The sequence below is a fragment of the Salvelinus alpinus genome, chromosome 35, assembly GCF_045679555.1.
Source record: "Salvelinus alpinus chromosome 35, SLU_Salpinus.1, whole genome shotgun sequence".
Lineage (NCBI taxonomy): Eukaryota > Metazoa > Chordata > Actinopteri > Salmoniformes > Salmonidae > Salvelinus > Salvelinus alpinus.
The window spans coordinates 13,516,992-13,544,092 of NC_092120.1; the positions used below are offsets into that span (position 1 = coordinate 13,516,992).

The 27,101-nt window shown below is 42.7% G+C and overlaps 1 protein-coding gene and 1 long non-coding RNA gene across 11 annotated transcripts in view; one reads left to right on the forward strand and one right to left on the reverse strand.

The window, feature by feature from the left end:
• LOC139564702 (ras/Rap GTPase-activating protein SynGAP-like) overlaps nucleotides 1-27,101 on the reverse strand; it is a 102,703-nt gene that overhangs the window by 51,383 nt on the left and 24,219 nt on the right. For all 10 annotated transcript variants that reach the window (XR_011672810.1, XM_071384470.1, XM_071384476.1 and 7 more), the window contains exon 3: nucleotides 21,271-21,376. Coding sequence is in view for 9 of the 10 variants with exons in the window: in XM_071384470.1 (XP_071240571.1) it covers nucleotides 21,271-21,376 (106 nt within the window). In the remaining variant the exon portion in view is untranslated. The remainder of the gene's footprint in view (nucleotides 1-21,270; nucleotides 21,377-27,101) is intronic.
• On the forward strand, nucleotides 15,161-16,247 carry LOC139564703 (uncharacterized). Its single transcript, XR_011672811.1, has 2 exons — nucleotides 15,161-15,269; nucleotides 15,946-16,247. It is a non-coding gene; the product is annotated as an uncharacterized lncRNA (long non-coding RNA).

A 27,101-nucleotide genomic window follows, 5' to 3' on the forward strand; every position in this document is an offset into this window, starting at 1 on the left:
TCTCTCTCTCTCTCTCTCTCTCTCTCTCTCTCTCTCTCTCTCTCTCTCTCTCGCTCGCTCGCTCGCTCGCTCTCTCGCTCTCGCTCTCTCTCTCTCTCTCTCGCTCTCTCCACCCCCTTTCTCACCCTCTTCCTGCCCCCTCTCACACACACACATCTGGGAGAATGAGAGGTTCAGAACTAGGGGCAAGTGTGTGGGAGGCATGAGCGTAACAATATGACTATGACACTGAAAGCTGCAATCCGCTCATGCATACAGAAAAACACACACAGAGACACAAGACAAATCTGGGGTAGGTGCAATGGTTTCAATGCACATAACTGGATGTATCATGGAAAGAAAGACAATGATAAGTACCCAAACACATCTGTAATGGTGACAAAACGCTATAACTATCTTCACGTAGACCTACATCAAAGCACAATTTGCGGTACTCTTTTATCACCAACAGCTAAAAAGCCAGCCATTTTTTAATTTCAGTCACTTAAGAAATTGCCAGTGATGGTACTTTATAGTATATTTAAAGCAATCGGTATTTCCAAAGGGGTAAAGGGTGACTTAGATCTGTTTCCATGACAACTGTAAGCTTGGGCCAACTTTTTAACCCATCGCATTACAGATAGTAAGTCACTGAGCTATTAGAATTACAGGGATTGGTTAATTTAAGTATTGCAGAAAACAATTTACTACACCCCCTCCCACACACACACACACAGATTTTCTCTCCCACACTCCCCCCTCTCTCTGCCTCTCTCTTACTCTCTCTCTTTTGCATTCTCTCTAACCGTCTGTGTGTCTGCTCTATAATTATTTCCATGGTTACCATTAGTGATGTGAACCTAAGGAGGATGTACTATTGTAGTAATCTTTCCCTCTCTCTCACCACTGTCATTGACTTTTTTCACATCCCTTGCTTACTCCATGCAATACAAATGTCCAACCCGTTCCCATAGTTCTCTCCCCGTCTCTCTCCATCAGAAAGGATAGGGGAAGAGGAATGATATGAAACAAGGACACACTTGAAGCGTGCACAGTGCCACCTGGCTAGGTGGAGTGCCAAGGCTGAAGAGTAAACTGGGATGTTGGCAGTGGTGGGCACAGGCACAGGAACTTGGGAAACTGGGAACACATTGGAGCCACAGACACAGTTTACAGTACAGTACAGTACAGTACTCGCACACACGCACACACGCACATGCACAGTGCAAGCAGGCATATAAACACACACACAATTACAGTGCAGTATACACAACACAAGCCCACGCATTCTCTTGCATGTGAAGACATTTGCATGGATGTTCGCACACCTTCTGTACATACCCTACGGCCTCACACCCATAACACATACATCGCCTTGACTCATTTACCACATCCCATTCACTCACCATATGGTGTGAATACTGTATCTCCCCATCTCCCATCCATTCTTACTCTATAACTTACTGATAGACCAAGTATATGAGCTCCTTTCTAGCTTCACAGAGCGCGGTGGAGCCTTTAGGTGACAGTCAGTCAGAGTGGGAGTGTTGGCCTGACAACACCGGTATTCTGTCTCTGGAAAACCACGTGCCTCTGGAGCTGCAGCACACGGCTGTGTGCAAATATTCAATTAAGATCCTGGCTAGTGCAGCTGGAGAGCCTGGTAACGACACTCTACGTGTGAGAACAGAGCCAGAGAGCTGAGATATAATATAATAGATATACAATACATACCTATAGGGGCATTGAGATAAAGGTGTTAGAGACCGGCAGAGAGAGGGGGGAGAAAAACAGAGAGATGGAGAGAGAGAGAGACAGATAGACAGACAGAGAGAGAGGGGGGAGAGAGAGAAACAGAGAGATGGAGAGATAGAGAGACAGACAGAGGGAGAGACAGACCGAGAGAGAGAGACAGACAGAGAGCGAGAGAGAGAGAGATAGACCGAGAGAGAGAGAGAGACAGAGAGCGAGAGAGAGAGAGAGACAGACCGAGAGAGAGAGAGAGAGAGAGAGAGAGAGAGAGAGAGGGGGGGAGAGGGAGAGATAAACAGGGAGATGTGAGAGATAGAGAGAGAGACATACTGTAGACAGAGAGAGAGAGAGGAGCTAGAGCAAGCTCTAATACAATTTGTACTACATGAAGAAACGTTGGCCATCATAACGACATATAATATCCATTATAATGTTAGAATTTCAAAAATCTATTTCATAGCTCCATAGAGTTCTGATTTCAAGAAGACCACACCGCACTGTCCTTATATTTCTCAGCAACACTCTCCAGTCAATAGCTATTTTTGCCTCTTTTGTGTAAGCGGATGTACTGGCATTAATGCTCTTGTATATGACGTGAGGACCAAGGTTGTTTTACCTTTGCTTGGTCGCTTTCTTCAACTCCTAACTCCCTCCATTTCAACTCCCTCCATTTAATTATGTACAGTACAGCAGTAACAAGTGCTGATTCTTGGTTATTGACGAATCACAGACTAATTTGTAGCAACTGGCATGCACCTATTTGAGATGCACAAAGAGCAAAAGCATGCATTTATATGCAAAGGGAGAGAGTCATGGTCTATGAAAGCCATAAGGGAGAGAAATGATCTTGTGTTAGAGATATGGTCCTTTGGATTGGTTTAGCATTGGCTGTTGGGGTTGCCGGTACATACAGTACTAATCTGAGTCGCGGGGGGATGTAGGAGCATACTAGACTGAGTCGCGGGGGGGTGTCGGAACATACTAGACTGAGTCGCGGGGGGGTGTCGGAACATACTAGTCTGAGTTGCGGGGGTTGCTGTGTAGTAACAACTGAATGATGGCATTTATTTCCCATAAGAATATGCTGCTCTACTACAGCTCTGGAACACATTTCATGTCAGGAGAAGGTGTTGATGTTCTGTGTGTGTGTGTGTGTGTGTGTGTGTGTGTGTGTGTGTGTGTGTGTGTGTGTGTGTGTGTGTGTGTGTGTGTGTGTGTGCGTGCGTGCGTGCGTGCGTGCGTGCGTGCGTGCGTGCGTGCGTGCGTGCGTGCGTGTGCGCGTGTGTGTCCGGGGCGTAGGCACGGGTGGGGCTGGGTGGTGATTTCAATAAAATCCTTAAGCTTACAGATGAATCCCCAACTGGGATGTTAGCTACCACTTCCCAAAACAGAAAACTGCCAGTAAGGATTGGCGACTCGTATGTTACATCTACAGTGGGGAATGCAGCCCCTGTTAAGGAGCAACTTGGATTTACAGGCATAATGGAACGAGATATTGGACAGACAACTTATGGAACTCAACAGTCGTTTTCAGAACGATGCATATGGGATAATGAAGAAGGCCGCAACTGCCTGCCTGCCCTGATCGGTCTCATTTGGTCAAATGGCAGTGATACAGCCACCCAGTGCCCATTATGACATTTCTGCAGAGATAACTACTCTTTTGGTACAGCAGCTTAAACGAAAGGTACGAAAGGTACAATCAGGCTGGCAATTTAAAAAATATCTATATTTGTAGTAACCTATTCGCCAATAATGCGATAGGTGCACTTGATTCATCTGCCCTGCATGCCGGGTAAGCGAAGTGTTCCCATTTTTAACCATTTTATTTGTCTGAAGATACAAACTCTGCCTACGCAGAGGGCTAAGAGAGCTAAATCAGGTGCACCTGTAGGCATTCCGCTGGTCAATTGGATAGCTTAGATCAGGGGTTTTCAAACTTCTGGGGGCCGTGCACACCTTTTGTGAAATCAAATTCGTCAGGGAACCCTTCATAATCAGAACATAACTCCAGTGAGATAAGAATAGCATACCATAAGCTTTACTATGACTTCGGCAGTGCATGGCTGGACGAACCAAGTCTTGGGCCCGGGGAAGCAACGTTTTAAAGGCCCGCCTCTTGTCATCGGAGAGAACATCTTCCAGTTTTCAAGCTAATTTCCTGCAATTCTACACATTTTGTCATGTTGCAGAGATATTTGTTGTTATTGCAGCTTTAAAGCTAATATCCTACAATTCTATAAATTTTTTCATGAGGCAGAGAGAAAATTGTGCAGTTTTAAAGCTTAAATTACAGTGTATTTATGTTGTTGTTGTTTTTATTGTGGGGGAGAATACAATTAGTGGAGAATAGGCTTATTGTGGATACCAATATCCCTGTAAACCTACCAGGCCCATGTTGCCCAGGGTTAAGAACATACATTGTAGATTCATAATATTACATGGTATATTATTTTTGAGAACCCCTGGCTTAGATCACCATGTCTACAGCAGCTTCGACGAGCCCACAATTTAAATTGATACTGACTGTAGAGTAGGCTACTATAATATTTCAAAAGCATGCCTAGAGAGAGATTATCAAAGAATACAGCAAAGGGTTTGTTATGAGTGTTTATTTATTTATTATTCAGCACGGCAACGCTGTTTTTATTCAACACTTTCAGAAATCATGAAATACACTTCTCCCCTTCCACTCGCACTCTCCCCCTCCGCTGAGACTGACCATCAGTCCAGTGAAATAGTTATTTCAATTTATGCTCGAATGTGCCTGGCAAGTAGTAGGCTACACCAGCTGACCTATTACCAGTTCTATCAAATAACCTAGCTCAGTGGCGATTTTAGCATGTAAATCTTGTTCGGGCAAACACATTTTTATTTTTTTAATGCATGCCAGCTAAGCCACTACATAACACAACACTAAACAATACATTAATTGCACTATAACAGTGACAAACGGTGCCCACAAACTGTTAGGGCCTACATAAAAATGTCCCAACAGCAGAGCTTTCTTTTCACTACTATGGGGTGATTTACCACCACTACACCTGGCTATCAGCAGAGCCTTGTCGAGCAGCGAAACAATTCATTCAACCTCATTTACTGGCTGACTTGCTTAAACAAATGTGGTTTCTACTGACAATTGAGATGTACAAACCAGAGCATAAGGGAATGATGAACGGATAAGAGGCCATCCATAATTTTGATTAAGACATTAACGAGACAGCTAAGACCGACGTTGTCAATATAACTATATATCAGAACTTTTGAAATGTACAGCAACAGAATTCAGAACATGGGCCATTCTTACAGTATTCTCCCTGTACACCATGTCAGAACCGTAGGATAAATAAAGGGGGCATACTGTATAAGCAGACAATGAAAGCTCTTACAATATTCGATGATGACATTTCTCTAAAACAGGCATGACATCAGTGACCTTCAGGTTGGCGATCTAGAAAGAGGCCCGAGTTCCCGACTTGAAATTCCGTATTGGATAACCGTTCAAAACGTTCAATTTCAAGTTGTTTTGAACGCGGCAGAAGTCATGCTGGATTGACAGCATGGCCAAAGTATTCAACCTTTTTGGGCCCATGGTGTTGCATGTGAATGTTTATCCTTTTAAGCTTGGAAAAGAGACCCGTAAACCCAGACTTGGACCACACACCCTCTCCACCGAATAGCAGACAGGGTAAGCAAAATAGTGATTGCTTTGCAACGCTTGCAGTCAGCCACTGATTCCTTCCAAACCACTCATTGTTGAATTTGTGATTTCCAACTTGTTGTGTCATGTTTATGTCCAATGGCCGATGAGCACCGATACGTTTTATAAATATAATTTATCTTCATATGAGACAAGGATTGAAAAGGATTTGCCAGCAGATTGTTGACGTGATGCATGATGATGACTGTTTTCTCTAGCTTGCTAGCTAAGATTTTGAAAGTATGATGTTGGCATGATCAGTCCAATCAAAGCTACAGTAGATATAATGTGATTTGATGTCATTTTATCTGTGGCCAATGACCTTGAGCCTTCTTGGATGGGCACTTCTAATGTAAATCTATGACAGCACCCAAGGGGGCTTACATTTTCTAGCTCTCCCTGTAGATTTTGAGATGACATCATGTCCCCATGAGTGACAGAACACTGAGCCAATCACGGTGCAACTAGAGAAGATTACCAACCCCTAAACTCTGTATTTTCCACTGGCTGTCCCTCCACAGAAAGCACTGAGCAGGCTGAAACACCTGCATTTTGGAGCTGCCTTACTCAAGAATGCAAAAAAGAGACCATGTTTATATGCGGCTTTATCTACTCGATTTTGTTTACATTGTATGCAAACTGATATGTGACACGTATTAATGCCAAGATAACATGCAAAACATATATTTTTTTAACTAAACAGGTGGGGCTCAAAACAGGCTCTGCCCTCATCTGCCCTGAATGACGGGTCACCACGGACTTAGATTGAGACTCGACTTTTGAAATATAAGGGCCTACATGGAGAAAATCAGACCTCTCTTACTATATACAGTGGGGAGAACAAGTATTTGATACACTGACAATTTTGCAGGTTTTCCTACTTACAAAGCATGTAGAGGTCTGTAATTTTTATCATAGGTACACTTCAACTGTGAGAGAAGGAATCTAAAACAAAAATCCAGAAAATCACATTGTATGATTTTTAATTAATTAATTTGCATTTTATTGCATGACATAAGTATTTGATACATCAGAAAAGCAGAACTGAATATTTGGTACAGAAACCTTAGTTTGCAATTACAGAGATCATACATTTCCTGTAGTTCTTGACCAGGTTTGCACACACTGCAGCAGGGATTTTGGCCCACTCCTCCATACAGACCTTCTCCAGATCCTTCAGGTTTCGGGGCTGTCGCTGGGCAATACGGACTTTCGGCTCCCTCCAAAGATTTTCTATTGGGTTCAGGTCTGGAGACTGGCTAGGCCACTCCAGGACCTTGAGATGCTTCTTACGGAGCCACTCCTTAGTTGCCCTGGCTGTGTGTTTCGGGTCGTTGTTATGCTGGAAGACCCAGCCACGACCCATCTTCAATGCTCTTACTGAGGGAAGGAGGTTGTTGGTCAAGATCTTGCGATACATGGCCCCATCCATCCTCCCTTCAATACGGTGCAGTCGTCCTGTCCCCTTTGCAGAAAAGCATCCCCAAAAAATGATGTTTCCACCTCCATGCTTCACGGTTGGGATGGTGTTCTTGGGGTTGTACTCATCCTTCTATTCCTCCAAACACGGCGAGTGGAGTTTAGAGCAAAAAGCTCTATTTTTGTCTCATCAGACCACATGACCTTCTCCCATTCCTCCTCTGGATCATCCAGATGGTCATTGGCAAACTTCAGACGGGCCTGGACATGCGCTGGCTTGAGCAGGGGGACCTTGCGTGCGCTGCAGGATTTTAATCCATGACGGCGTAGTGTGTTACTAATGGTTTTCTTTGAGACTGTGGTCCCAGCTCTCTTCAGGTCATTGACCAGGTCCTGCCGTGTAGTTCTGGGCTGATCCCTCACATTCCTCATGATCATTGATGCCCCACGAGGTGAGATCTTGCATGGAGCCCCAGACCGAGGGTGATTGACCGTCATCTTGAACTTCTTCCATTTTCTAATAATTGTGCCAACAGTTGTTGCCTTCTCACCAAGCTGCTTGGCTATTGTCCTGTAGCCCATCCCAGCCTTGTACAGGTCTACAATTTATCCCTGATGTCCTTACACAGCTCTCTGGTCTTGGCCATTGTGGAGAGGTTGGAGTCTGTTTGATTGAGTGTGTGGACAGGTGTCTTTTATACAGGTAACGAGTTCAAACAGGTGCAGTTAATACAGGTAATGAGTGGAGAACAGAAGGGCTTCTTAAAGAAAAACTAACAGGTCTGTGAGAGCCGGAATTCTTACTGGTTGGTAGGTGATCAAATACTTATGTCATGCAATAAAATGCAAATTAATTACTTAAAAATCATACAATGTGATTTTCTGGATTTTTGTTTTAGATTCCGTCTCTCACAGTTGAAGTGTACCTATGATAAAAATGACAGACCTCTACATGCTTTGTAAGTAGGAAAACCTGCAAAATCGGCAGTGTATCAAATACTTGTTCTCCCCACTGTATGAAAATAGCCAAATGCGTGAAATAATCATTTTTAGGTGTGTTCATTTCATTGAAAATATAACTTTGCCCTGTACTTATTTTGCCATTCACTGATAGGCCCTATAGGCTATAGATAATTTAATTGACATCACACAAAAGGCTACATTATAGGCGCACTTGATCTCCCGTGCCCAGCAGAGGATTGCACTCGGCTTGCATTTTGACTCAGAAAGTGATCTCAACAAAGGAAAGGTTGGTGACCACTGTTCTAGTTTATATCCCAGCAAACAGGAGATGACCTGAGGACATTCGGCGACATTAATATTAGGTCCCTAAAGGGTCTCAGCGCAATGTTATCCCATTGACCTTCTTAGAATGTTGCGTGATGGTCCCAAGGGAACGTTCTTTGGGGTACTTTTGTCTAGTTCCCAGGACGTCACTGAGGACCATGTCAGGACCTTTCTCAGACGTGCTCACGACTTTCATTTTACTAGTGTGCAATGGCCCCAAGGAAACGCTCTCTGGGGGACCTTTTTATAGCTCCAGGTTTGACCCCTGAAGGTTCCCCTGAACGATCTTAGTACATTGTGTCAGGTCCCCTGGAGGATTTGTGTAGTTCCTGGTGTCCCCAAAGACATTTCTAAGACGTTCTTGGGACGTTGTGTCATGGTCCTCTGGAGGAACATTATAAATGTAAGAAAATGCATAAAAAAACTGAATGGCATATTTTCAGTTGAAATATAAGTGCTTTGAGTGTTGACAGTAATCACAGTAATTCTGCCAAAAAGTTGTATTTTGAAAAACAGCTCAACGGGTCATTTTTAAGAGTTGTTTGGCAAGAATAGGTCATTTGGAAACTTTCTGATACTATATAGACACGCAATGACGGACTGGCCATCTGGAGCACCGGGAATTTTCCGCTTGACAATTAGGGCCGATGCAACGCAATATATAAATAACCCCAGCCCCCGCTTAAATAAAAATAACCAAGTGCTGTGTGTCTGACTAGCCCAGGCGAGTGTGCTGCCGGCCCACTGACACTGCGGTTGGGTATTACATCTGTCAGCCTCTCTCTCCCAGCCAATTACTTTTGGTCCAGTCCATTCTAACATTACCTGAGCCCCGCCCCTTTCCCATCTCTGTTAAGTGGTGACATTTGGATAAATAGTGCAGTGGAGCAAGATGGACAAACAAAAAGAGAAAAACGTAAAGGTGGTCCTGAAAAGCGGAGAGAGAAGAGGTTGAAGTCCCTTGAGGCTGATGCAGCCAAATGTTTTAAAATAACAAATTATTAATTTGGCGCCATTACCAGTCAATCATGTCAGCCTAGTGAGCCTGAAGACACTGGCAGCAGAGAGGAGAGAGAGCAGAGAGAGCAGCCCATTGAGCCCAGCGATACCCATTCAACTGTTAGTCAAGTTTTTGCAGCTGAAGCGGTAAGGCAGAAGACAATAGGGATAAGATAAGCAATGTTTGGGTTTGGCTAGCTGGCTATTTAGCTATATCAGGTGCCTTTTGTTGAAACAAGCGCTCGTCAATGTCACTTTTCGTGAACCGACCAATCACAGCCTGGATGGGGCGGGACAGTAAAAAAAGGTTGACGCGCTACAGCAAACTTTCAAAATGTTGAACTCATTGTTATGCATGAATGGTTATGATTATTGACATTAGTACTTAGCATTAACAAATTAGAGACTAACCACCAATGTAGACCATTTTTATTGCACAAGAATTTAATGATGGAACAAAACCTACAAAAATTTGAAATATTGGTTGTGTATTTCTTAAACTGCTGTATTGTCCAATTGGAATGAATATTATACTAGTGGTATATAGTATACTATTACATGAAATTATATGAATCTACTAACTTTATATAATTCATATATTAATATTATACTAACATTATACTATTATATTAACATTATACTTTTTATTTAACATTCAAATATTATACTAATATACTAATATATACTAATTACTCATCCAGGTTGAGGATAGTGCATCTGCAGTGGACAGATGTAGATTGAGCCAGAGCCAGGATGCCACTGACTGCCACCCCAATTTTTGATTATTTTAAGAGGCTGAAGTCAGGGGACCTAGATATGTTTTTTAGTTTCCACCCCCAACAAAAGTGTGAAAAGTCTGTGGTGCAGAAGGTTTTCTTTTGTAAAGATGGGACCAACTGGAAGTGGCTGTCATACAGTGAAGAGAACCATGCTTTATTCTGCTTAATTTGTATGGCATTTGCAAAGCCCACAGAGAACAGCCCTTTCATGAATGGAATGTCAGACTGGAAGCATATCCATCAGAGAGTGGGAGAGCATGAAAAGAGCGTTATGCATAGAGGTTATGCTGAGGCCTACTTTCTAAGGTCCTCCAAAGGTAACATTGAGAGCTTGTTCATCGGCAGTCAGATGTCTGCTCATGGAGAGCAGGTGCGCAGAAGAAGGCAAGTGCTAGAGCGCATTATAGATGTTGTTAAAGTCATAGGCAAGAGAGGTCTGAGCTACAGAGGCCTGCAGTCTGAAGCAGCTTATACGCTAGATGACAGCAGCATTGACCATGGCAACTTTTGAGAGATGATCTGCTGGGAAAGTATGACCTGTGTATGAAAGAGCATCTCACTGCCTGCATAGAGAAAAGCAAAAAACTGCATGAGTCTGGGTCAAGAGGGGGCAGAGGCTCTCTAATCACTCTATTATCAAAGACTACCATCGATAACGTCATTACCACCATCCAACACACAATACAGGCCACCATAGCAAGTGAAATCCAGGAAGCTGGTATATTTTCAGTCCAGATTGACACTACGCAGGACATTACAACACAAGACCAATGCTCTGTCAGAGTCAGATATGTGACGAACGTCATCCAAGAGAGGCTTGTGGCTGTGGTGAAATGCGAGGCATCCACTGGACAATGGACAATACTTTGTCCAGGTACTGAGTGAAGTACTGGAAAACATGAAGCTTGACATCAGCAAGGGCAATGGCAATTCCACTGATGGAGCCTCCAGTATGCAAGGCCAGTATAAAGGCTTCTCTGCCCTGCTCTCTGCAAAGTCCATCAATCAAGTGCATGTGTGGTGCTTTGCACACATTTTGAACCTTGTTTTGGCAGACACAACAGAGAGTGTCTTGGCAAGTGGGTCACTTTTTTCTCTCTTCAACAACATAGCTGTGTTCTTCCGTGAATCCTACCAGAGGGTGAACATTTGGGAGAAGGAGAGCAAGGACCCAAGACACAGGCGTCTTGCTCCAATTGGAGAGACACGCTGGTGGGCTAAAGACAGTGCCTTAAAGAAGGTCTTTGGAGGTTTTGGAAATCCAGATGTTCTTCTCACACTTTAACCATACAAGATCAGAAAAACATCACCACTACTGCACGGGTCAAGGCACAAGGATATATTGAGGGGTTGCTGAAGTATGAAACAATACTTACAGCTCAGCTACTCCTCAGAATATTTCAGGTCACCTCACCAGTCTCAAAATATCTTCAAACAAATAGAATGGACATTCTGTCTGCGCACCGTATGGTTGTGTCTACAGAGGAGCAGCTGAAAGGGATGGCAAGAGATTTTGAAAATGTCAAGGCAGCTTCAGACACATTTGTTCAGTGGGCCAACAGGAAGTTGCAGGAACGGGATGAGGAAACAGAGCTGGAGTTAGAAACCACTCTGCCAATGAAAAGGGCTTGAAAGAAGAAAACCATGCCTGGAGAGATGGCACAAGATGAGACTTTTACTGGGGCAGAGAGTGTATACAGGATTGGTGTCCATAATCACATTTTGGATATAGTTATAGATAGCATCCATCGGCGATTTCTGAGTAATGGCACTGTGTATGCCGACCTGGCTCTTCTGGACCCTAAAAACTTTAGTCAGCTAACATCCAGTGCCAGTGGCCTTCCACAGACAGCCCTTCAAGAACTAAGCAAATGTTTGATCAGATTTGACAGCAGAGCAACGGTGTTTCAATTTACAGAGTGAGCTCATGAGTCTGGCAGAACAGTGGACTAGGTTAAAACAATCGGGATTTGAAGAATACACAACCAGGACTATGGAGGATCATGGACCTGAAGGAAATGAGGACAAGATGGAGATGGTGAACAAGAGCTGTTCATCTTGCAAGGACTGTCCAGTGTGTTGCTACCGTATTCTTAGTCAGTACAACCTATTGACGACGCATACCACATCCTGGGCCTTGCTTACAAGATCCTACTTACCCTGTCAGTAACCCAGGTAGCTTGCGAGCGGAGCTTCTCTACTCTGAAGTTCATCAAGAGTAGGCTCAGGAGCACTCTATCAACATCACCTGGAGGCTTTTATGCTCATGGCTACTGAGCAAGATGTTTTAATGGCCCTGGACAGTGAACTGTTTATAGATTGCATTGCTAGGAGAAGTGAGCTGCTGCAGAAATTGCAAATTTAAGGAGGTAGGAAATATGTTTATTTTATTTTTATTCTATGACTTGCCTACTCAGCAGTCTTTTCACCAACACATTTCTTCCTGTGTTATTTATTTTACTGGTCAGATGGTTCCAGAGATTCTTGCCACCTTGCTGCCAGTGCCAGAGCCAGTCTCCTCCTATTTTACATATATTTTACTAAAGTTATTGTTATAAATATTGTTCAGTAATCTTGTTTACATAAAGTGTGGCGTGGGTTGTGTGGGTGGTGTGGGTGGTGGTGTATAGCTGGGTGGGTTTTGGTGTGCCAGTCTGAGTCAAAAACTCCAGTGCCATTTTTCATTCCTAGTCCATCAGTCCATCCCTGTCAACACGTCTTACCTGCTTGTGACTCTGTAGGAGAATTTGCAAAAGTCACTTTTTGGGACGTTTTGTTTCCCTGCCTCTATGTCAATTCCAAGCTGCACTGTTTATCAGATTCTTCATATACAATTTAACAATTGATAATAATCTCACCCACCAGACTATTGTCAATTTAACACTTCCCTTAGAGTTTGAAAATCACAAAAATACGAATTAATGTAATTCTTCCACCAATGACCGTTCATCTACTTTCCTAAGTATGGGTCTCAAACTTGTAAAACACAATTATACTTTTTTGTTCAGGCTCAGGAGAGGCAAAGGTGGAGTCATGCGTCCCCCGAAACATGACTCACCTAACCGCGCTCCTTAACCCAGAAGCCAGCCACACCAATGTGTCAGAGGAAACACTGGTGACCAGGGGTCAGCCCACAGGCACCTGGCCTGCCACAAGGAGCACAACCTGGGTCTGTATTACCACTTCTAGCACTGTGATGCAGTGCCTTAGACCGCTTCGCCACTCGGTAGGCCACATAATTACATGTTTTACAATTAAATTAGACCCGCTACCGGAATAGTGACATCCATGACGTTCTGGGTCAATTTGACCTGCAATTTGACCCATGCAATTTGATCTTGACCGTGGTCTATACCAGGCCTGGGCAACTCCAGTCCATGGGGGCCTGATTGGTGTCACACTTTTTCCCCAGCCCCAGCTAACACACCTGATTCCAATAATCAACTAATCATGATCTTCAGTTTAGAATGCAATTAGTTAAAATCAGCTGTGTTTGCTAGGGATGGGGGAAGATGTGTCACCAATCAGGCCCCCGAGGACTGGAATTGCCCAGGCCTGGTCTATACAGTGCCTTTGGAAAGTATTCAGACCCCTTGACCTTTTCCACATTTTGTTAGGTTACAGCCTTATTCTAAAATGTCAATCAATCTACACAATACCCAATAATGACAAAGCAAAAACAGGTTTTTAGACATTTTAGCAAATGTATTATTATTATTTTTTAACATATCACATTCACATAAGTATTCAGACACTTTACTCAGTACTTTGTTGCAGCACCTTTGGCAGTGATTACAATCTCGAGTCTTCTTGGGTATGACACTACAAGCTTGGCACACCTGTATTTGGGGAGTTTCTCCCATTCTCTGCAGATCCTCTCAAGCTCTTTCAGCTATTTTCAGGTCTCTCTAAAGATATTGGATCGGGTTCAAGTCCGGGCTCTGGCTGGGCCACTCAAGGACATTTTTCCTCCCCCCATCTTGCAGTCTCGCCCTCTTCTGATCCACCTCAGACAAACGTTGAAGTTCAACTTTTTGACAGCCAGTTTCTCACTCTTTTTGGATTAATTCCAAAATGTCTGGCTGTTGCCTCGCCTGAATTTTGCTCTGCGAATTTGATCACTGTTAGCTTGAATTTGATGTGTTTTCTTTTAGGTGTCGCCATGGCTAGCAACGATGATAGAATAAAACATTTTAAAATGTAATGCAGATGACTGTGGGAAAATTAGAGCTGTGTCCATGGTAACCTCGTAAACAATTAATTTAGACCCGGTGTTTATTTGAAACAGGCGTTTGTTTGCGTGCCGATGTCCATCTATTTAAAGGGACAGGTGGCTATTTGAGACTGATTTTAATTGAAGTTGAAGAAAGTGGCAGTAAATCCCTGACCCTAGTCTCACTGCAGAGAGATGAGGTCTTTTAAGACTACAGCCAACCAATGTATGAAAGCTGACTAACACACTCAGGGCTGAGGAAGGAAAACCAGCCTACACAAGAGACCCATGGACAACTGCCAGTCAAACCAGGAGCTGTGCTGCTACTGCTGTTATTGTTATTGCTCGATTTCATCCTCAGGATATATCACAGGATATGTGAGCACTTGATGTTACATAACGTCGACATTTACATAGCTGCTCTGCATAAAAAGCTATTTTCCAGTTGATGCATGGTATTTACAATGGGGCTTCACTCCATTTCTTAACATGTCATTTCTGGTACCTAGTAATTGATAAACTGATCAGTAATCAGTTATTAAAGGGGTACTATTTTTGTCAACATTTCAATTACAAAGAGGATTCTAAAAGACCCGTCTTGAAAAATGTATTGTAGCTAAGATGTTGATTATAAAAACGTTATCTTTAAATCACATTTGCCTAATTTTTCAATAATATACAGCCCCAAGGAATACATATTTACTGTGTAGTAGCACTCTCTACACTGCTGGTTGTTACGCATATTAAAGGGAAGGTTGCACAATATATTTCCACAAACCTAACAATGTAGATTGATGATATTCCATCTTATGCAAAAGTTCTTTATGCAAAAGTTGATAAAAAAAAACTATACACATATTTTGCAATTTGAATTACATGTATTAGAAACTCCTATACCAACAAAACATTATGGCTTTGACGTCAAGAAGGGAACTGCCTGTTGGTGGCGGCAGTACACACTGAACTGCCTCATCTTTTTTGCAGGATATCATGGTAGTCAATGTTTGTTTTAGCCATTATACCTGGGTTTACTGCTGCTAGTAGTAGCACTCAGGTTAGCATGGAATTAGCTGTAGCTACAATCGGCCAACAACAGAGTTTTAGCCAGTTCGTTTATAGATGTTCAATGTCTACTATGATGGTAAAGGTTTATCTTGGTTTTGTGTAACAGTACGAGAAATGCTGATGTGCTGAACTGCTAATAAGTGATGTGTTTCAAGGCTGCTAGTGGTTAGCTAGTAGGGGCAAGCCAGGGGTGGAAAAGGGGCTATGCTAAAAGAATGCGAGCTGTATTAGTGTTTCTTTTTTTAATGAGCTGATACAGAGTAAAAAATCACATGATATGGTCAGATGATAAATTGGCTTTATTCAGAGTGCCAAAATATATATTTTAAACAATAATAGGACTCTGTATGATATGGGTCTTCACTGTTTTATGTGGACTGCGGTTTCACTCCTACTCCTGTAGTGCTCCTCTTCATGTCACATTTCCGACCGCTTTTCCGACCTGACTTCGGTCAAATTCGGTTCAAATATAAATTTCTCCCAAAATACAAATGTAAAGTGATACAGCATGTCGTATTGGGACCTTTAGCTGGAAGAATAATTCTACAATCTTCCCTTTAAGTGAAATATAATTTGATTAGTTGTTCCACATGAAGTAGCTATACGTCATTTCGAAGAAGTGTGGGAACAGCGATGTAAAATGTTGCCAGAAAACAGTATTGATTCTAGCTTAGTGAGCACACAATTCCATTAATCATATCTCTATCTCTCTCTCTCTCTCTCTCTCTCTCTCTCTCTGCCCCTTTCCCCAGTGAATGTTCCCCTGCTCATGTCCATGAACCGTTAAACAAAGCTACAGTAGCGCTCCATTTGTATTCATTCGGAGTTCCAACATTAAGACAGCAAGATGACTCAGCAAATCTCTCCAAAGACAAGTGGCAGCTTTGGGGGTGGATTTGCATTTCCCTCAGTGACAGACTCACAGGCTCCCTGTCATCCTGCACTGTTAACTTTATATAGTACTAATGGTCTCACTAAAACGAACAATACTGTTGTTGATACTGCTACAGTACTATGTATGCTTCCTGCTGCAATTAAAACATATTGAAGTGTCCTTTGGTATTCCCATGTGGAAGCAAACAGAGAATAGCATGATTGGGGTTGGCTAATGGGATCGTATTGCGTAATGTTGCTGTAGATATTTGGGGTCAACGGAGGCTGAATTGCTCAAAACAAAGATAAATCTGAGTAACAGACTCACTAATCTAATATATAATGCTAGAGAATACAAACTACGCACATGCATTTGGGGCGGCAGGTAGCCTAGTGGTTAGAGCGTTGAGCCAGTAACCGAAAGGTTGCTAGATCAAATCCCCGAGCTGACGAGGTAAAAATCTGTTGTTCTGCCCCTGAACAAGGCAGTTAACCGTCATTGTAAATACAAATTTGTTCTCAACTGACTTGTCTAGTTAAATAAAGGTAACATTTAAAAAATGGAAGGTAACTGTACTGAGGTGTATAGGTTAGCGGTGGTTGCTGGAGTATGCTGCAAACATGAACCACTTCTGGGTTCCACTCTTACCCTGACCGTTGTTTTGGCCCTGGTGGAACCTCGAAGACATTGCATGTTGTTTTAATGAGTTAAAAGGCTGGGGAAAATCCATAATTTATACTGTTATTTATGATTAATTTCCTTAAAGTTATTGGAGGAGAAATTAGTTCAGTTATACACGCTAGTGTTGTACCTTTAAGATGGGATGTGGAACAACTCCTATAAATAAAATATCAAAATGACAATGTTGTCCCAGAAGACGGAGAACACAAGTTTATAATGGAGGAAAATACGAACAACACGTTATGTTTTTACATTGAATTTCCATTCAGCCAAAGGCTATCAATCAGATAAGCAGTTAGCTAGCTACATTATGGTTGTGACTTAGCCTGAGGTTAATTCATTCAGATAACATGGATTCCTCTCAATGACTGAGCAGCCGTGGTGTAAGTCAATTTCAAAATGTAACACATTTAATCACATCCAATTTTGATGAGGTTAATAAGAGAGAGAAAAAAATATTTTCCTTCTATTAGTCCAGAATGCACCTCTTTGAATGTTATTGAACGTTATTGCAAGAAACCCAATAGGATCAGGAGCGTGCACTTCAGTGCCAATAAAGATTTAAAAGGATTGTTTCTCTCATTATAATACATAATCAAGTCCCTTCACTGACCTTGCTCTATCAAATCATATCAAACTTTATTTGTCACATGCGCCGAATACAACAAGTGGAATGCTTACTTACAAGCCCTTAACCAACAGTGCAGTTCAAGAAGAGATAAGAAAACATTTACAAAATAAACTAAAGTAAAAATGAAAAAAAGTAACACAATAAAATAACAATAATGAGGCTGTATACAGGGGGTACCGGTACCAAGTCAGTGTGTGGGGGTACAGGTTAGTTGAGATAATTTGTACATGTAGGTAGGGGTGAAGTGACTATGCATAGATAATATGTCAATGTAAATAGTCCGGTGGCCATTTGATTAATTGTTCAGCGGTCTTAGGGCTTGGGGGTAGAAGCTGTTAAGGAGCCTTTTGGTCCTAGACTTGGCACCTCGGTACTGCTTGCCATGCAGTAGAAGAGAAAACAGTGTATGACTTGGGTGACTGGAGTCTCGGACAATTTTATGGGCTTTCCTCTGACACCGCCTATTATATAGGTCCCGGATGGCAGGACGCTTGGCCCCAGTGATGTACTGGGCTGTTCGCACTACCCTCTGTATCGCCTTACGGTCAGATACCGGGCAGTTGCCATACCAGGCGGTGATGCAACCAGTCAGGATGCTCTCGACGGACCCATGCCAAATATTTTCAGTCTCCTGAGGGGGAAAAGGTTTTGTCATGCGCTCTTCACGACTGTCTTGGTGTGTTTGGACCATGATAGTTCGTTGGTGATGTGGACACCAAGGAACTTAAAACTCTCGACCCACTCCACTACAGCCCCGTAGATGTTAATGGGGGCCTGTTCAGCGTGCCTTTTCCTGCAGTCCACGATCAGCTCCTTTGTCTTGCTCACATTGAGGGATAGTCAATGAACAGCATTCTCACATAGGTGTTATTTTTGTCCAGGTGGGAAAGGGCAGTGCGGAGTGGATCTGTTGGGACGGTATGCGAATTGGATCGGGTCTAGGGTATCCGGGAGGATGCTGTTGATGTGAGTCATGACCAGCGTTTCAAAGCACTTCATGGCTACCGACGTGAGTGCTACGGGGCGGTAATCATTTAGGCAGGTTACCGTCGCTTCCTTGGGCACAGGGACTATGGTGGCCTGCTTGAAACAGCCTGAGTTTCACTTGGTTAACATCTGATATGGTAAACAGGGGTTTTGTGGTAGGTCAGACCTGTTCTTTGAGCTGCTCGAAATGACAAGTAAACACAAATGTAACTTACCCTGCCAGTAAATACACAAACACGCTACAGTACAGAGACAACCCCAGCTACACAGTTTCAATAACTTCCCTTTATGGCTGAATGACTCAGAAACGTGGCATATAACATTTTGCAGCAGTACACAACATACTACCACTTTTTACTCTATAGTGTTAATAGTTTTCATTAAGCATGCTACTGCAATTGCAACAATTCAACATAGTATAGATACAGTACCTCCACCATAATGCAGCAACTGCTATTCAAGCCAGATTCCCTATACTCCACTATTGGTACTCCACTATTTGTACTACTGCCCCACACAATCTGTCTCCCTATTCATTTTTTTTTCTTCATAAAATTATTTTTTTACCCATTTTTTCTCCCCAATTGGTAGTTACGATCTTGTCTCATCACTGCAACTCAACGGGCTCAGGACAGGCGAAGGTCAAGACATGCATCCTTCGAAACATCACCCGCCAAGCTGTGCTGCTTGAACCCCAGGCTGTAGTGGCTCCTCAGCACTGCGATACAGTGCCTTAGATTGCTGCGCCCCCCGGGAGGCCTTTGTCTCCTTATTGTAACTACTGTACCTTATATGTACCTAAATGTGTCCAGGGTACATAGGGTGTTTCAACACCATGGACAGAGGGCCCAACATGGGCTAAAATCCACCAAAGATGAGAGCTGTTTCAGTAACCTTGGACAGCTCCGCACAGAGCAAACATTTTGGTTTGGTCTGTGTGGCTGCAGGCAGAAGTTCTGTGGATAGGGTTTAGGTTGAAGTTCTAATTACAATAGATATTTGCATAAAACATTTACAGCACACTGCAATTATCTACCAAGATGAATGCCTTAATTGCATGTTGATTGCTCCAACTTTAACAATTTCCGTGCTTTCAAGGTGCAATACAAGGAAGTGGATGGGGAAGTAGACTAATTGCGTCTGAGTAACTTTCCGTATCCAATCCAAAGAGCGTATTGAAATATCCTATGTGTCCCTAATCATAGATGCAGAGCCAAATGTCTTCATCAGAGATGGTCATTACATCAGGACCCAGCTGGGATTGTTGTCAAGTGTCTTCATTTATCAAAACGATGATAAATGAACATTTGTTTGAAGTATAGAGACAGTACATAAACACATTTGATGCATACTAATTCAATCTTGTTTTTTTGTAACACAAGAGTAATCTATGACTTGTACTGTATGTGTCCCTGGAATGAAGCACTTAAGTGAGTAGAGGACAACATCGGAAGGTCTAGTTGACCTTATCCCCCATAGCAAACGATACTCTATCTCCATCTTGCATATCATTGGACGGTTTAGCCTGTCATTTTGAATCCATGCCTTTGTGTCCTATTTTTCTTTTTTGAAGTCTAGTCAAAATGTATTTTCAAAGATTTTTTTTATACATAGATTTTCACTATCCCATCCAATCCACTTGTATCCAATCTACTCACTTGCTTGTATCCAATCTACTCACTTGCTTGGATCCAATCTACTCACTTGCTTGTATCCAATCTACTCACTTGCTTGGATCCAATCTACTCACTTGCTTGTATCCAATCTAATCACTTGCTTGTATCCAATCTACTCACTTGCTTGGATCCAATCTACTCACTTGCTTGGATCCAATCTACTCACTTGCTTGGATCCAATCTACTCACTTGCTTGGATCCAATCTACTCACTTGCTTGTATCCAATCTACTCACTTGCTTGTATCCAATCTACTCACTTGCTTGCATCCAATCTACTCACTTGCTTGTATCCAATCTACTCACTTGCTTGCATCCAATCTACTCACTTGCTTGTATCCTCTCACTCTGGGATTATCCCAATGATGATCTCACAAATGTATCTCAGTTCCAAGTTATGCAGTAGGTCACAGTCTTTCTGAAATGGGTCACTGTGTCACAAGCAGTTCCCTTGACACTGACTCCGTAAATGTGGAATTCTGATGACAGCATGACAGCTTTCTGTTAATCAGCTCATTAATGGGCTGCCTGGGGGGCCTTGGCCACCTGGGGGGCATCCATCCCATTCAGTATGGGCATTTCCTCAGGGTGGATGGGCTCTCACTGCAGATGGTTCTCAATGGAAGGCTGTTGGATAACATATGCTATACCATAGACATGCTTAGAGTGTGATGAGCATCACTCTTCTGGAGTCAGTAGGCCGGTGTAGCCTGTGCCGTTATAGGAGAGTAGTGCTGTGTCAGACCTGGACAGGTTCATGTCAAAAATGGAGTGAGTGGCCTATTGCAGTATCCCTACAAGACTGTTGTGGGGAGAATTGCCCTATGTGGACGATGGGAGTGTATCAATGCTGAGACGTTGTACATGAGGCAGAGAGGCAGAGTGAGAGAGGTGGAGTAAGGCAACGAGGCAGAGAGTCAGTAAGAAATACAGAATCACAAAATATAAGAAGTAGAGAGGCAGAGAAAGGTAAGAGCAGCCCATGACAGGTAGAGTCAGAAACACAGAACTAGAAGGAGTAGAACGGGCCTCAACCATTCAGGTCAATGACGCCATAATGGGTGGACTGGCAACCATTGCGAGGGTCCCCATAAGAGTAAAGCAGGAAGTAAAAGCAGGAAGTACAACATTAAATTTGTGCTTTATGGTCAGAGGTTCCAAGCCCATTCTATTGACTGTATTTCTATCAGAAAGAATTCAGAGAGATAGAAGGGCCCATGGCCTACTCACCCATCTCTGGATGGTGCCTCCCCTCAACAGGAACGCTGACTGTCCTCCGCAGCAGCTTGTTCCTGTGCAACTCGGAGCGCCGCTCGCGCATCAACAAAGGGTGTACCTGCATATGCACAGAGAGACAAGGTCAGGTCAATACGCACAATGCATTAGGATATATTTTCTGAAGACCATAATAGATAGTATCTTGAAATGTATATCACTGAGCAGTAGTGGTGCGTGGGCAAAAATAACTGGGGAAGCCAAGCCAGGAAAAAAGAGCCATATTACAACCTACTCTATGTGTTGTGATAATTACATTGTTTGCTCTATAACCTGTTAGTTCATATGCCTTGACACTGTGATATATAGGCCTAAAGGCAGAGACAATAAGAAGACACAGTGGCTGAATAAATTCAATCACACCTTTGTTTCATTATAAAACCAGAGAGCAACATCTGTCCGGTGAAGTCCAGAAAACATATTGCATGTAACAAACAGTTACATGACCTACAGCATGGTCAAGCAAGGTAATGTTTCCACATTTTTGGACCACTAAACAACTATTGATTTAGAACCACTGAGAGTTACTGCAAGTCACAAAGAAAACAGGATCTGCCTCCACTATTCCAGCACCATTTCAACTTCTACATTTCAACAGAATCAAATCACCTATGCTAATGGTTAGTTGATTACAGTGGCAACTAAAAGATACCAAAAACAATTGAGTCCAGTCAATATAAGCTAAATATGATATGGCTATCCATGGTTTAGTAGTGATTTGTGTGTGTGTGTGTGTGTGTGTGTGTGTGTACTACTTAAGTAGTTTTTGGGGGTATCTCTACTTTACTTTACTATTTATATTTTGGACTACTTTTACTTCACTATATTCCTAAAGATAATTATGTTATTTTTACTTCATACATTTTCCCTGACACCCAAAAGTACTAGTTACAATTTAAATGCTTAGCAGTACAGGAAAAGGGTCCATTCACACACTTATCAAGAGAACATCCCTGGTCATCCCTACTGCATCTTATCTGACATACTCACTAAACACACATGCTTCATTTGTAAATTATGTCTGAGTGTTGGAGTGTGCCCCTGGCTATCTGTAAATGTAAAAAACAAGAAAATCGTGTGTGTGTGTGTGTGTGTGTGTGTGTGTGTGTGTGTGTGTGTGTGAATTCAGACCATGAATGCTTGATTCACGCAGTCTCCTCTGAACAGTAGATGTTGAGATGTGTCTGTTACTTGAACTCTGAACCATTTATTTGGGCTGCAATCTGAGGTCCAGTTAACTCTAATGAACTTATCCTCTGCAGCAGAGGTAACTCTGGGTCTTCTTTTCCTGTGGCGGTCCTTATGAGAGCCAGTATCATCATTGCACTTGATGGTTTTTGTGATTGCACTTGAAGAAACTTTCAAAGTTCTTACATTTTCCAGATTGACTGTCCTTCATGTCTTAAAGTAATGATGGACTGTCGTTTCTCTTTGCTTATTTGAGCTGTTCTTCCCATACCAAATAGGGCTATCTTCTGTATACCACCCCTACCTTGTCACAACTGATTGGCTCAAACGCATTAAGATGGAAAGAAATTCCACAAATTAACTTTTAACAAGGCACACCTATTAATTGAAATGCATTCCAGGTGACCACCTCATGAAGCTGGTTGAGAGAATGCCAAGAGCGTGCAACACTGTCATCAAGGCAAAGGGTGGCTACTTTGAAGAATCTCAAATATAAAATATATTTGATTTAACACTTTTTTGGTTACTACATGATTCCATATGTGTTATTTCATAGTTTTAATGTCTTCACTATTATTCTACAATGTATAAAATAGTACAAATAAAGAAAAACCCTGGAATGAGTAGGTGTGTCCAAACTTTTGACTTGTACTGTATGTGTGTGAGGGTCACCGGCTGGTCACATGACCACGTTTAACCGTATGACCAGCTGTAAAATCATAGACATGTAGCAGGGCTTCCAGCACAATATGGATGGCATAAAAGTGTAATACATATATACACCCACTGCAGGCGACAGTACCCACCCCCCCAACATACATAACATGCAGTCTACTGCGCTAGACATTTCTAGTGGATGCACAGCACAGAGCACAGAGCACAGCACTCCATACAATCCCCCATAGCCCAGTAAGCCGGAAGACATCTCCCAGCGCTAATGGTGGCAGGATTCATTTTGTTGACGTTTACCTCTTTTTAAAAACGGAATCAGGGATACACACACCATAAATCAAGTGTGTATTTGATTATGCTCGTATTTTCCTCTTAGTGCATACTAATGAGTATGTTGTGAGATGCTTCTTACCCTGAGGACAGATATATTGCTAGTTACAGAATGAGTTCCTCAATGAAAAATGTATTATAAGACACCCAATCTTTATGAGTCCAGCACCCGCATGCATAAAAGCTTGTTTCTTTATCGCCTGCCCTTTTATTTGAGCAATTATAAGCACGGAAAGACTTTGCTTTGCTGTTTATATATTTTTTATGATACACTGCGAGCACACTGTTAAAAATGCGTCAGACCAAATTTTAACATGTGTTTATAACATTCACATTATTTTTGGTTATTTCTCAATATAATCTAATTTACTTCATTATTGGACCATAACACTCTAGGAATATCCTTCTAACACAGATATACTCTCTAACATGTTAATAATATGAGCCATCTGTCTCCAAGCCTTTTATACTGTCATAAGCGTAATAGTTGCTATATTTTGGGATAATTAACTGATATATTCATTCACAAGACTTCAGAGACGTCCCTAAATGTATCTATCCACTCTTCTCTACCCTGTTTCCTTGCTGCACCAGAGCTCCTTCCTGCATTTAAGAGCACTTATCTAATTAAATGTATCGATACACATAAAATAGTAATATAAAGAAATGTGATCAATATATAGTATACTGTAAGTGCTAAATGCTATGATAATCTAAGTGTTGTATTACTTAATCAATAAGTCATTTCTCCGGACTTCAGTTGAGTCTAAGGCATGGAGTTGACGATTTCCTCAATGAGAGTAGTGACTTTGACTAGGAATAAGAATGGAAAAAGTTCACAGAGCAGCCGAGAGGCCGTTTAGATCACATTAAACTCTGACTCAAAACTGATCTTAAACACCCTACATAAATACTAGTCTATCATGACATGCTAAACATGGTAATTTCCACAATGATGTCCACTTGAACACAGTTAGCCCACTCCCCCCTCATCCCCACCGTGTCCCCATTCAGACACAATTCATCACAACAAGTGTATGGAAAAGACCCCCACCACACATACACACACATATACACATGCACACACACCCTGACACATAGCCCTTTCTGGTTGCGAGGGGGAACACCTGGGTGCTATTTATAGCCTGCGTGCCAGTTTTGGATTGGGGGGGGGGGGGGGGGGGGCTGGTTAGGACAGTGGCGCTGCAGCTGGGGACTTGACACGGCCTTGGCACCGTCCCTGGTAGCCATGCTCATGAGTGGGCACACAAGGCAGGTTGGCACACAACACTGGCAGACCAGACAAAGGGCATGTGGGGCCCGCACTGACACTCACACAGGGGCAGTGGTCTAGCATTGAAACCTGCAGGCAGCAAGAAAGCATGCTAATTGTCTATAAATGTCTGTAATTGTAATGCAGTATAGCAGTGTTTCCCAATTTCTGTTCTGGAGTTTTTGTCTCTGGGTATTCTGGTTTTTGTATGTGCGAGTCAACAATGCATTTCATTCAATTGAAAAGAAGATTGAATACTGGCATGCAGACCTGGGCTCCCTTGAGTGTTGTCAGAGATAAGCTCATTCATAAGTTCATTCTAATAGCTAACAAGAAGGTCAATTGTACTGGATTTCGGCATCCAGCAAACTGTAGTCAGAGGTAAGAGTAGGAGCAGAAGTGGCTAAGACTGAAATAGACAGATGACTGTGCTCAGGCACTGCAAGGAGGGGTGGATGGTGGGTTGTGGGTGAGTAGAGGGAGAATGAAAGCCATAGATCTGAGTGAGAGGGAGAGGAGAGGGGGCCTGGCATGGAGAGTTGAGCAATGCTGCAGGCTGCCTAGACCATATGTCACTACTGGCCCAGCTGTGATGGGTAGGCTGGGTGGGGGATATGGGTGGTGTGTGTGTGGGTGTCTGGGAGGGGTTGGGGGGGTTAATGGAGCGGCAGGTGTGAATCCATTACTTTGTAACGGAGTCGTGATCAAACAGCGGCTGAGTCCACTACCTCTGCCCCCGACACACACACAGACGCATTCACGCACGCACACAAACACACACGCACACACCAGCCTCTGTGTCCCTGGAAGTATGACAAACGGTTAGGCTGGCCAACACCACTGTCTGTCCTCAAGTCTCTCAATAACATCCTATCACTGACAGATGTTCCCTCGCCTCAGGCATTGGACACAGCAACTGGCATGTGATAAAATCAAAGAGAAACGTTCAAACAGAGTGATTTTAAGACCATTTTTGGCATCTTGGAATGAGAAAAGAGGGCATTTAGAGAGCCTCCCTAAGTACTAAATCCGACCAAATTCCAATCCAAAGTTGATCTTCATTGTTTGTATGTAAAATTTGAGCATGCTGCAAAGCACTGGTGGAAGAGCTGTCCCACTACTCCCCTATGTGGACATTTCCCCCAATACCTGCATTCAGTTGGAATGTTAGATAAACTCAATTTAAATGCACTATACACATGCATAGCCAGGCAAATTAATCAAATTGCCTTGATAAAAAGCAAGTTTGCATTGAGTGTACAAAACATTAGGAACACCTGCTCTTTCCATGATTTGATTTTTCAGGCTCAATAGTTTCTTGTGTGTATCAAGAATGGTCCACCACCCAAAAGACATACAGCCATCTTCACACAACTGTGGGAAGCATTGGCATCAACATGGGCCAGAATCCCTGTGGAACGCTTTCGACACTTTGTAAAGTCTATGCCCTGAACAATTGATGCTATTCTGAGGGCAAAAGAAGGGTGAAACGCAATATTATGAAGGTGTTCCTAATGTTTTGTACACTCAGTGTATAACCCCTAATTATGTACAAGGGTGACCTTTTGAAAATGGCTTATTTCAGTTGCACGTAATGGTTATTCAGATGCCAAAAGGCAGTAAAGCGCTTGTTAAATAACCTTAGGATTTGCCAATGTATTGCATTGAGCCTTCTTATTTGTCAAATGAAGGAGCTTCTTCCTCATGACTCCTTCCATCCATGTGTGCCTTATTATTACATAATTGCCACATCCCCCCTGTTTCCAAATGGGTTCCCAAGGGTCATGCATGTGTAAAAATGCTAACTACTTCTGAGTCATGCTTTATGCAATGTGACAACAGTAGCTACAGGCAAAGCCACCACGGCGCTGCATTGTTGGCTTGGGCCCTAATGAATTAATTTACAGTATCAACACTGCCAAAGCATTTGCAAACATATGGGCAGGGAATGCAACACAATGGCCATGCATTGATACTGAGACAAATCCTGTTCTAATTCCCTTTATTTTGAATTAGCCTAGCAGGCTAATGCTAATGTGCAGTAGTAGTGAGAGAGGATACTAACATGCTAGTGCTAGCACTGTGCTAGCAGGAAATAGTGCCCTCTGATTGCTTGCATAACACTGGGGCACAGTGGGAGGGAGAGCAATATCTGGGCACATGACTGGAGGACAGGGCACTGGCGCATGGCGTCTGGTGCACACAGTGCGGGGCTCTGTCACTTCATATCAGTGTCAGCCATCACTGTCGATCCTCTCGCTCCCACCACGGGCACAGAGGGCTAACAGCAGCCCACTGGGAAGTGGTCAGGGCTCTTCTACTG